The following is a 12,276-nucleotide window of genomic DNA, read 5'->3' as shown; positions in this document are numbered from 1 at the left end:
ATAGTTTTTTAAACTCACTACCCATATGTCATCCTGGAATTTCCGAGCATTTTAGGTAGCTGGTGTAGGATTCCTGTGCAGCTAGATAAATAGATCTGTTTACCTCGGGGCCTCCTCCCTGAGAGAGTGTCTTCCTAGGAGCTGTGTGTGTGAAGCTGGCTGTCAGGCCGGGGGACCCCTGATGACCAGAAGGAGTGGGATATGGATATTCAGAGAGAAGCCTCAGCGCACCGTATAGGGATCATTCGGTTCTTTTTCTATTTTTTTTTTTTTTAAGATTTTATTTATTTGTTTGAAAGAGAGAGAGCAAGTGAGGGCAGAGGGAGAGGCAGAGAATCTGAAACAGACTCCATGCTGAGCACAGAGCCTGAGTGGGGCTCTGTCTCATGACCCTGAGATCAGGACTTGAGCCCAAACCAGGAGTTGGATGCTTAACTGACAGCGCCACCCAGGCAACCAATTCAGTTCTCTTTAAAAAGACAAGCCCTGTCTTACAGCCTTGGGAATCGACTCTATCTGCTATTCTTTGTGAGTATTAGAGGGGATGGCCTGGGGCTGGTGGCCCTGTTCCTTAATACACAAATTTAACCTCTGTTTTTAAGCCCCATTTCTGACTGTTTGGGGGTTCTGCCTGGCTAATTGCCTCCTTTGCTCTATAGTACAGTCTTCCCCCATGCCTCTTCCAGACCTCCTGTGCTCCTGCTCTCTTCTCTTTTGTCAGCACATTTCCACCCAGTTTCCATCTTCCATAAATGTATTTAATTCATTTGACTGTTGGGGGGCCCTTCTTGCGTTCTTGTAACTTGTATTGGTTTATTTCATGTTATTTGGCATTTCATGTGAATGGGGTCTCCAAAGGGAAAGAAGAGTGCTCAGTCCATCATTTTGCACCAGAAGCCTCCAATGCTTTTTTGTTTTCTGTTTTTAGAAAAACATAGACATTTTTAAAACTACACTAGTTTATTTTAAGCACAAAACTTACAGATGTTAGGTGATAGGATTTATTGTAAAAACTAGCCGGTCTGCCTGGTGATAGGTACTATTAATTCCACAGAATATTTTCAGTAGATTCATAGCTCTCATTGAGTAAAACAGATGTTTACATATTTGATCTGAGTTAATTTGCCAGTAACATGTTAAAATATGTCATGATCATGTCTTGACTGGTGTTTTTTGGCACCAAATGTCAAACATTAAAAAAGAGAACAACTTCAAGGATTTAGCTTTTTGCGACTTTAATACTTTATGATAATTTCAAATCACCTTGAATTGGTAACTAGTTCTTTGAACACCAAGATTTGAAGAACTATGGAGATACAGGTTTGGGGTGCGAGGTTCTGCTACACTTGACTCTCCTGGGTGGAAGATGCCCCAAATCTAATGGCCTGTGCTGTTCCTTTTCTCCAGGAAAATCAGAAAGTTAAGAAAGATCTTTTAGAAGCACAGACAAACATAGCCTTTCTTCAGAGTGAATTAGATGCTTTGAAAAGTGATTATGCCGATCAGACTCTGAATTCAGAAAGGTATGAAACTTTGCATTTCAGAAAGGTATGAAACTTTGGAATGTTTATTCAGATGACCATCTGTGTGAATGAAGTCAGCTACGTAATCATAAAGGGTTATTTATTGACCTTGCTGGTATGTTCTTTGCTTTCCAAAGATACCACTTTCAGTGTCCTATTTCCTGGTCATTTTTGTGTTTTAAATTTTTTTTTACAAAAAATACTAATTAGTTTAATTATTGACTGCTTTGGAGAGTGCAGGGCTTAATAGATGTTTGAATTACTAGGAACAGAAGAATATACCTAAAGTGTCGGGAATCAGTGCTAATTGAAGTGCACACATGCAGGCATGCATTTATGTATATATGCAAATACCTATATAAATACTTGAATATATATATATGGATATTTATAAAGGTATTTACATTCACATATTTGCATGTAAATGCATATATGGATATATATGCCTACAAAATACATACATACACGTGTGTGTGTGTGTGCGTGTGTGTATAAACGTACACTTGGGAAAAATATGCTTTTTGTTTTGTTTGCTTGTAAACTTTAATCACAATTAAGGTCCTGTAATGGTCAGCAGTGAAACATTTAAGTACTTACTGTATACAGGTTCCTGAGCTACAGAAGGAGTTATGAGTGTGAAATAAATATATATATATATAAGCAAAGATGTGATCTCTGCTCTGTGAGAACTTCAGATTTGTGGAGAAAGTTACAAAGCTGAAGGGTTATGGAGTTCATGTAGGAGCTCAGCAGTGTCAGAAACAATCCCAGCAGCAGTGGCGCAGGTTGGGTCCTTTGTCATGTGATGGTAGATAGTGTCCTTTTGATTCAGGAGCAGTGAAGAGCTTCATTAAAGAGGAGACGCTTGAGGTTGGCTTGGGAGGAGCTGATTTGTGTTGGTCAAGCGGGGGGCAGGGGTAATGTGCGTAGAACTTTCCTAGCATCAACTCTTATGATCCACAGAATACCCTGTGAGATAGGGACTTTTAGTCTCCCCATTTCAGAGGGGAGAAGAGAGTCTCAGAGCTGTTCCAGGTGAGGCAGTAAGCAAGGCAGAGGCAAGAACAGAGAGACAGATACAAGACTGGTTTGGGGAACAGTGGTCAGACCTCTGGACAGGAAAAAGTATTTTGAATGGCAAAGTAAAAGTTAAACAAAATTTAAAAATTTAAAAGCTAGTTTAAGGTTATAATGGAAGGGCCCAGCATTTTTGGCTAAGAAACTTAAATTCCTATCATCAGTTGGGAACCTCTTAGCTTTATCATCAAGAGAGTGAGCAGACAGGTTATTGTAGATAACAGTTGAGAGCCTGAGAGTCTTTGGTTTGTCTGCTTAGAAATGGGGCTGAGGCGGAATAGGGGCTGGTGGTGAGTGGCTAGTGTTCTCAGGGGACGTTATAGGGAGGAGACCAGGGCTTTGTAATAAAGCAGCAGGAATCGCTGCGCATGGGTTTATGGCAGACGGAGAAAGCCGGTCCTGTGGACTCCTCTGTGGTTTAGGGTGAGGCAGGGAGGGCCAGGTGGGGAGAGGAGAAGGAATCACCAGGAAGGAGGAAAATAGCTGGGTTAGGATTGTGTGAGGCAGGGAAGGAGCAGGGAAGGGTCGGAGGGGAGAGAGCACGCTGCACTGAAGGGACTGACAATGAGTCCCTGGGGAGAGGGGGCTTAGCAGAAGGTGAAGGGTCAAGACGTCCTGTGAGGAGCAGAGCTGGGTTTGGGAGGGAGAGCAGGACCTCGCACAGGAAGTGGCGGGGGGGGTGGTGTGCAGGCGTGTGGGGCTGCTGAAGGCACAGAGGGACTCAGTGGGAGCCCCGGGAGATAGAAGACCGTGGCCAAGGACACAGGTCTTTGAGGAAGGTGAAAGGGGGTCTGGGAGGGTAGGTGTAAGGCAGGACTGGATACCTAATTCTCGTTCAAACATAAAATATGGTTTTGCAGGGATCTGGAAATAATCCGAGAGTACACAGAAGATCGAAATAGTCTTGAGAGGCAAATTGAAATACTCCAGTAAGTTCTCATATAAAACGCTCATTACATTTACATTTTCCTGATGTTTTGTGAATAAGACACATGCCCCATGTCACACGAGTTGCCTTATTCTCAAGACTGGGTTTGCAGGTCCGTGCATGTTTCTTCTCACTGTGGTGCATTCAGCACTTGGCTTTCTCCTGCTTTTAATCCTAAATAAACTATTCAAATCCAGGGACTAGAGTCTGATTCTCTCAAAGTCCTCGCAAGTCAGGTGAGATGTTATTATACCTCCATAAAGACTCGGCTCTGACCTCAGCGGCTGTCTCTACAGCCCAGCACGCCAGGAGGCTGTCAGGAATCTCCTGTTAGCTCACGTCACAGCACTGGACACACGCGATCGTTCTTGCCCAATGTATTGTTCTTGGTGAGACGGCTATTTTTCTTAGTTTTTTTTTTTTTTTTAAACCCTACTGGAAATATTATACCTGCTCTGTCAACTTCACACCCGTGTTGGCATAATTCCAGCCTCTGAGAGCCTTCTCCACAAACCCTCCCCCTCCTCTACTCCCACGCTCTATTTTACTCATGGACGTTCTTCTGGTTTGTCCTCCCAAAGAAGTAAGGTCAGGCTTGGCAAGTTTGTTTTCACCATGCCTGTTAAGTCTCACCGGTGGCAGTTACAGAGTTGACATATTACAATAATCCTGCTCATTCAGTTATTCATTCATCCAGCACGTTTTCATTCAGCAACTTCTACAGGTCAGGTATGCCAGGAGCTGAGGATAGAGCGGCAGGTAAAAAGAAAAGAAAAAAAAAGTCTCTTTATGGGGCTCATCTAGGGGAAGAAGATGGAAACTGATCACTAATTATAGAAATAAACATAAAATGCCAAAGGAGAAGTGGGACAGAGGGAAGGGGCATACCTGCTGGGGCATATAGTACAGAGATTCCTCCTACCCAGGAAGGTCCAGGAAGTGTTCTGGCAGATACAACAACTGAGCTGAGATCTGAAGGATGGAAAGATGCGCCACTCTCAGGTGGCATTGTCCTCCATTTGTAGAAGAGGTTGCTGAGGCTCTGACAGGTCAGATGACTCCCATCAATGATATGGAAAGTACATGCCTGCATGGGGTTTGAACCTAGAGTCAACATCAGAACCTTTCATCGGTACCCTGGTGGACAGTATCAGGCCACAAGGAAGATGTGGGAGTAGCCAGGAGAAAGAAGTGTGACATAACACATGGCTTCCACGCCTGGCTGGGACACGTGCAGGGGGACAGAGAGCAGCAACACATGGGGCCAGCTGGGGCCAGGCATTTAGGAAGCAGAGACCCGCAGGAAACCTGTTCGTACCTTGAAGCTACCTGAGGGAACAGTGGGTTCCAAGAGTATAGCTAATTCCTGAAATGCCTGGAGACCTTTAAAAGAGAGGGGATCCCTCAATTAAGTTATAGTTCTAGTAATGAATTATGATCTTGGTTAATGAGGTTTGAAGGGAAGTGGTAGAAAATTGCAAGAGGTGGTAAGTAATTCCGTGTTCTGAACTTCACAGCCTGCAAAGAAAGTGGCTTTTACCCCAACTTTCCTTATGTGTTTGTTTGTTTATTTGCTCTGTAGAACAGCTAACCGGAAGTTACATGACAGTAATGATGGCCTTAGGAGTGCCCTTGAAAACAGTTACAGCAAGTTCAACAGATCTTTGGTATGCAGTAGAATTTTATAATACATTTTGTTCTTTCTTGTAGTAGAGTATTTTGATGAAGATCATGTATTTTCTTAAAGGGGGAGCTTACAATAATGAGAAACTATTTCATTTAATAAGAGGAGGCAATATTTTCCCAAATTAAAGAATATGCCACCCCTCTGCAGAAATAAATGCCTAGATGTTCACCAACTCTCTGTTAGCTGTTCAGGGAAACCAGAGAAAGACATATAAGGTGTGACCTGGGTCCTGGAGGAGTTTATAGTTTAGTGTAGGGAGTTAGGATGTGCACAGATAGCAGTGATATAAGAAAAATTGGGAAATCTCATGGAAGTAGGAAGAAATACTTCCCATTTCAGAGGAGCGAGAAGGTGCTTCTGGCTGAGGAGTGCACTTAGACACACTGAGTATTCTTTATGGTCGTGAGATGATCAGAGTGGAGTCCTTGGATTTAAAACCCTGCTACAGAAACAAGCTAAGCCCCTCTTGGAATTTTGAGGAACTTCCCCAGACTACATGTGCCAGAAATCCTCTTCTCCCACTTTTGGGGGTCAGCTTCGAGTTTGGGGTTCCTTTGCCATAGCTTTAAGTATGGACAAGTCAGTCACTGAGCCAAATTATAGTTTGAGAAGAGATAAATCCAAAGAAGTTGGTATTGCAGGGTCCTGGCCAATGTGGGGAACCAGGATACCCCTTTATGGCTTATGCAGTGGTGTTTGGATCTAAGACACAATGAGGAGAGAGTACTATGGGCAGTTACCTTGGTGTCTGTGCTCACATTTGCTCATGTAGGATACCAAACTTTTAATTACATTAGAAGTTAATTAGTGTGCTATATATATGTATATGTGTATATGTGTTATGTATAAATATGGAGTAACCAAATGTTGCTTATATATTTTGTGTATTACAGCGCATAAATAATATATCACCAGGGAATACAATTTCTAGAAGCAGTCCCAAATTTGATGGTCATTCTCCTCATCCTCTGGGCTATGACAGGTATGGGAACACCTACTTACTTTTCGTTTGAATTCTGGATCAGAGTGAAAAGGAAAGTAAATTTCCTTAGAGGTGAATTAAAACAGTAGAATCTACTTTGGGCACTAATTTCAATTTTCTACTATGTTATTTTAATTTTCTGAAACATATAAACATTCAAAGTAGAAATGTTTCAGAGAGGGCAAAGTGATTTCCTTAAGACATTGTTATGACTTGATTTTACGTATGCTTCCCCTGACCTCATTCCCTCGTTACGTCTTGTTCCTCAGAAGTGAACTCTGTGAGAACTCTTACAGGGAAACAAGCAAAACTATAGTGTAGGATGTTGCCATATATGCGGGATATGATGTTGAGACTCTTGGCATGATCTGCAGATGTTTAATAGCTCAGCATAGTATTATGTAAGCTGTGTTCGAGGACAGGGAAACTTTCAAAACAAATAGAAATATGACTAGTAGATGTTTGTGAGCTGTTGTATTGAAGGAGTCAGAGAGGCTTAACAGAAGTGAGAATTTAGCTCTATTTTGAATCAAATGAAGGATATATTGGTCCTGCCGTAACTTGAGATCTAGCGACAAGGACTGAAAGATCACATGTGTGTATAAATACATATGTCCATTGTTGTTACTTAAAAAGTTAAATTTGGAGCATATCAAACCTTGAAAGTAGAAGTGAATGCATAAACTATGGGCTTCCAGCTCTCCATTTCCAATGCACCTTTCCAATTCATATTCATTCCCTTTGCATTTGAGATCTTTTGTTCTAAAGAATAATGTACAGAGAGTTAAGATGGCAGAGCAATAGGGGGACCCTATGCTTGCCTCGTCCCTCGAACACAGCTAGATAAATATAAAATCTTCCAAATATCTGAGAATTGATCTGAATGCTGAGAGAACAAAATGCAGAACTAGAGGGAGAAAAGAAGCCATATCATGGAAGGTCGGAGGTGCAGAGACATGATTCTAGGGAGAAAGAATCGCGGGTGCTGCAGAGGGGAGGGAGCCTTGATCTCAGAGAGAGGAGAGAGAGAGAAGATATAGATGGAAGTCAGCGCTCTGGGGATTGTGCAAGACAAACACTTCCCCAAAAGCACTGACTGGGAAAACTAGAGTGGCAAGTTTTTACAAGCAGAGAGTTCAAAGTCCGAAGTTTTAGAAGTCCCTTCCACTGCCGGGTAGAGCCTGGTGGGCATAGCAGTGGTCCTGTGGGGAAGAAGGGCAGAAGTCTGGGAGTGGACAGCATGGTCTGAAGATCCCCTGGGTTGCTGGGGGAGAAACAGTTCCCCTTCTTGGAGTGCATTTGGGAGACGTGGCATGGCCTCTCAGGGGACAAAGTGCTGGTGGGCACCAATGTACTGCCCCGTTCACTAGCATAGAAACAGAGACATCTGCTGAGGGCAGCAAACCTTGGGGCCAGCTTTTTGCTGCACTTTACCATAAACTCCAAGCGCCCATGCGATTATATGGCTGCTTTTCTGGGACAAACTGGCACCAGCTACAGCATGGTGAGACCCTCCTGCAGATGATCAGCATGGATCCGCATAGCACTGGGCCCCTAAAATTTGGAGTTTTGAAACCCAGCCACACTCCTGAGAGATAAAACACAGGAGTACTGTGCCACCTGGCAGGCAGACAGTGTGGATGCTGACAGGGTGAAGGCAGAGATCTCATGGAAGCTGGGGACACGAAAGGGGAAAAAGTTTGCTCTTCTGTGAGGGCTTTCTGAAGAGTAGCAGGTGCACACTCCCTGCTCCAGAGACAAGAGAGTGGGGCAATGCCATTTCCCCCCCACCCATCAACACTGACAGACTTCAGTGTGCAACACAGCGCCCTCAGTGGAGGCTGGAGCCATCAGCCCGCAGGTGCATTTGTACTAGGGCAAGTCAACCTGAGAACCAGTGCAGCAGGCCCCTCCCCCCGAAGACCAGCACAAACCCCTTGCATGCACCAAGTTTCCTGATCATAGAGTGTTGCAGAGCTTCAGCTCCCGTGGCAATAGGATCAGGCTTCTTTAGCACACCTAGTTAAAATGCCACATACTGAACAAGGTCCAAACACTCCCCACAGCGAGCAAGGAGAAACTCTGCAGAGGACTGACTTGAGGGAAAGAGCAGCCAAAATAGAAGAGCAGAGTGCATACTCTGAAACACTTCCTGAAGCACCAGGCCCTGGACAGTATAGGACCTTTTCTTAGTACAGTCATTAGTCTCAGGAGCAAGAAATATAAACAGGCTTTCCTAACACACACAAAGAAGTAGTGACCTAGACAAAATGACAAGATGGAGGAATTCACCCCAAAAGAAAGAACAAGAAGTGACAGCTAGAGATCTAATCAAAACAGATATAAGTAACATGCCTGGACCAGAATTTAAAACAACAATAATAAGGATACTGGCTGGGCTTGAGAAAAGCATAGAAGACACTAGGGAATCCCTTACTCCAGAGATAAAAGAACTAAAAACTAGTTAGGCTGAAATAAAAAAAATGCTATAACCAAGATACAAAACCAATTGGTTGTAATGACAACAAGGACGGACAAAGAAGAGGAATGAATCAGTGATAATAGAAGATAAAATTATAGGGGTACCTGGGTGGTGCAGTCGGTTAAGCTTCTGACTCTTGGTTTCAGCTCAGGTCTTGAGATCAAGCCATGCATTGGGCTCCACACTCAGTGCAGAGTCTGCTTAAGATTCTCGCTCCCTCTGCCCCCTTGCTCTCTCTCTCTTCCTCTCTCTCTCAAATGAATAAATAAAATCTTTTTTAAAAAAAGAAGATAAAATTATGGAAAATAATAAAGCTGAAAAGAAGAGGGAAAGAAAAGTATTGGATCACAAATATAGACTTAGGGAACTCAGTGACGCCATAAAGTGTGATAACATTCCTATCATAGGAGTCCCAGGAGAAGAGAGGGAAAAGGGGGCAGAAGGTTTATTTAAGCAAATTATAGATGAAAACTTCCCTAATCTGGGGAAGAAAACAGACATCCAAATCCAGGAGGCACAGAGAACTCCCAAGAAATTCAACAAAAGCCAGCCAACACCAAGACATATCTTAGCAAAATCTGCAAAATATAGAGATAAGGAAAGAATCCTGAAAGAGAAAGGGAAAAGAAATCCCTAACCTACAAGGGAAGACAAATCAGGCTAGCAGCAGATTTGTCCACAGAAATCTGGCAAGAGAGTGGCATGGTATATTTAACATACTGAAGGGAAAAAATAATGCAGCCAAGAATACTTTATCCAGCAAGGCTGTCATTCAAAATAGAAGGAGAGATAAAAAGTTTCCCATACAAACAAAACCCAAAGGAGTTCCTGACCACTAAAACTGTCCTGCAAGAAATATTAAAGGGGACCCTTTCTGTGGGAAGGAAAGACCAAAAGCAACAAAGACTAGAAAGGAACAGGGAAAATCTCCAGAAATAGTGACTTTACAGGAAGACAATGGCACTGAATTCTTATCAATAATTACTCTGAATGTAAGTGGACTAAATGCTCCAATCAAAAGATATAGGGTATCAGAAGGGATAAAAAATAACAAGATCCATCTATATGCTGCTTCCAAGAGACCCATTTTAGACCTAAAGACACCTCCAGATTGAAAATGAGGGGCTGGAGAACCATCTATCATGCTAACGGACATCAAAAGAAAGCCGGAGTAGCCATACTTATATCAGACAAACTAGATATTAAACCAAAGACTGTAACAAGAGATGAAGAAGGGTACTATATCATAATTAAGGGGTCTATCCAACAAGAAGATCCAACAATTATAAATATTTATGCCCCCAAGCTGGGGGTACCCAAATATATGAATCAGTTAATAACAAACATAAAGAAACTCATTGATAATATATAATAATAGTAGGGGACTCTAAGAACCCTCATGCAGCAATGGGCAGATCATCTACGCAGAAAATCAACAAGGAAACAGTGGCTTTGAATGATGCACTGGACCAGATGGACTTAACAGGTATATTCAGAACATTTCATCCTAAAGCAGCATAATACACATTCTTTTCGAGTGCACATGGAACATTCTCCAGAATAGATCACATACTGGGTCACAAATCAGGCCTCAACAAGTACAAAAAGATTGAGATCATACCATTCATATTTCAGATCACAATGCTGTAAAACTTGAAGTCAACCACAAGAAAAAACTTGGAAAGACCACAAATACATGGTGGTTAAAGAGCATCCTACTAAAGAATGAATAGGTTAACCAGGAAATTAAAGAAGAAATAAAAAAATGCTTGGAAGCAAATGAAAATGAAAACATGGCAGTCCAAAACCTTTGGGATGCAGCAAAAGTGGTGCTAAGAGGGAAGTACATAGCAATACAGGCCTATCTTAAGAAGCAAGAAAAGTTTCAAATACACAACCTAACTTTATACCTAATGGAGCTAGAAAAGGAACAGGAAATAAAGCCTAAATCCATCAGAAGAAGGGAAATAATAAAGATGAGAGCAGAAATAAATGATATAGAAACAAACAAAAAACAGTAGAACAGATCAACAAAACTAAGAGCTAGTTCTTTGAAAGAATTAATCAAGTTGATAAACTCCTATCCAGACTTATCAAAAAGAAAAAAGACCCAAATAAATAAAATCACGAAAGAAAGAGGAGAGATCACAACCAACACACAGGAATAGAAATAATTATAAGAGAATATTATGCAAAATTATATGCCAACAAATTGGGCAATCTGGATGAAATAGATAAATTCCTAGAAACATACAAACTACCAAAACTGAATCCAACAGTACATTAAAAGAATTACTCATCACGATCAAGTGGGATTTATTCCTGGGCTGCAGAGGTGTTCAGTATTCACAAATCCATCAATTAATAAAAGAAAGGATAAGAACCATACGATCCTTTCAGTAGATGCCAACAAAGCATTTGACAAAGTACCACATCTATACCTATATTTTTAATTTGGAGTCTAGATATTCATGGAAGTGATTTCTTAATTCTGTATTTCACTTCTTTCCTCATCAAAAATCTGAGTAAGTTTTAAAAAAAAAGTTCTAACTAATAATGACATGGAGCTGAAGTAGTTTGTATATATTATAATGAGAACGGTTTTCTTAGGTTCCTTATAGTGTGGCTAAAATCAGTTTTAGAAGGAGAATTTCATAAATGATGAAACAAAAAAAAATGTATACACACAAACACACAGAGCTAGACTAGCGATATGGTTTGAATACGCGCCCCCAGGATAAAGAATTTGTAATTGAGTAAACATATTTAGAGAGAGTTTGGTGGTAAAGTTCTTATTTTTTTAGTTAATTTTAAGCATTTGCTAATGGCACTAAAATATTTTTTTTAAGATTTATTTATTTTAGGGAGAGAGAGCATCAGTGGGAGGGGCAGAGGGAGAGGGAGAGAGAGCTTCAAGCAGACTCAGACCTGAGCGTGGAGCCCAACGTGGGGCTCGATCTCACAACCCTGAGATCATGACCTGAGCCAAAATCAAGAGTCGGACACTTAACCGACTGAACCAGCCAGGCGCCCCAATATTTCAGTATAAACTTAGGTTTTTGTGAAAATCAGATGGAAAAACAAAAGTAAATAGGGAAATGATGTGGTTTCTTTTGATTCTCTTTTTTGATGTTAATTTCTCCCTCATACTTAAGATGTTAGAAAGTTTTACAAGTGGAAATGTCCATAGAAGTCAGGGGTTGCAGCCTTTATCCAGAGCACCTCCCTGTGAAACCTCTCCTATAATGGTCTTTCTAGACTATGTATCAACACCCAGTGGCAGAAAACTCGTATGTCGTATTTTGGTACCACACCTTTCTAATTGCCTGTCATTTTTTACCATATTGATTAGAAATATGACTCCTAGAAAAGTTTCGGCTGGCCCTTATTTTGTCTTGTGCCTCCTGGGAGAATGTATTCTTCTTCTTCATGCCTCAGCTCTCTGCATATTTGAAGAGGGAAACCGTGAAGACTTAAGCTGAGTTCATGGAACCATTTCTTGTGTCTGAGGGTTTGGGCTTACATCATCATGGTTCCCTTTCCCATCCAGGTTCTCAGCATCCCTTTTAAAAAGTAGAGCTGTTATCTAGAAACGGA

At 41.6% G+C, this 12,276-nt stretch overlaps 1 protein-coding gene across 1 annotated transcript in view; it reads left to right on the top strand.

Annotated features, from left to right (window-relative positions):
* Nucleotides 1-12,276, top strand: part of RASEF (RAS and EF-hand domain containing) — an 82,564-nt gene that overhangs the window by 53,535 nt on the left and 16,753 nt on the right. The window contains exons 6-9 of the mRNA XM_028122321.2: nt 1,408-1,523; nt 3,461-3,529; nt 5,111-5,195; nt 6,109-6,197. Coding sequence (XP_027978122.1) covers nt 1,408-1,523; nt 3,461-3,529; nt 5,111-5,195; nt 6,109-6,197 — 359 coding nt within the window. The remainder of the gene's footprint in view (nt 1-1,407; nt 1,524-3,460; nt 3,530-5,110; nt 5,196-6,108; nt 6,198-12,276) is intronic.

The sequence above is a fragment of the Eumetopias jubatus genome, unplaced genomic scaffold, assembly GCF_037043125.1.
Source record: "Eumetopias jubatus isolate StellerSeaLion01/CBP00866 unplaced genomic scaffold, mEumJub1_p1.0 scaffold_15, whole genome shotgun sequence".
In the NCBI taxonomy this organism is placed as follows: domain Eukaryota; kingdom Metazoa; phylum Chordata; class Mammalia; order Carnivora; family Otariidae; genus Eumetopias; species Eumetopias jubatus.
The sequence above is the reverse complement of the archived record's forward strand: the minus strand, read 5'-3'. Positions and strand labels throughout refer to the sequence as shown.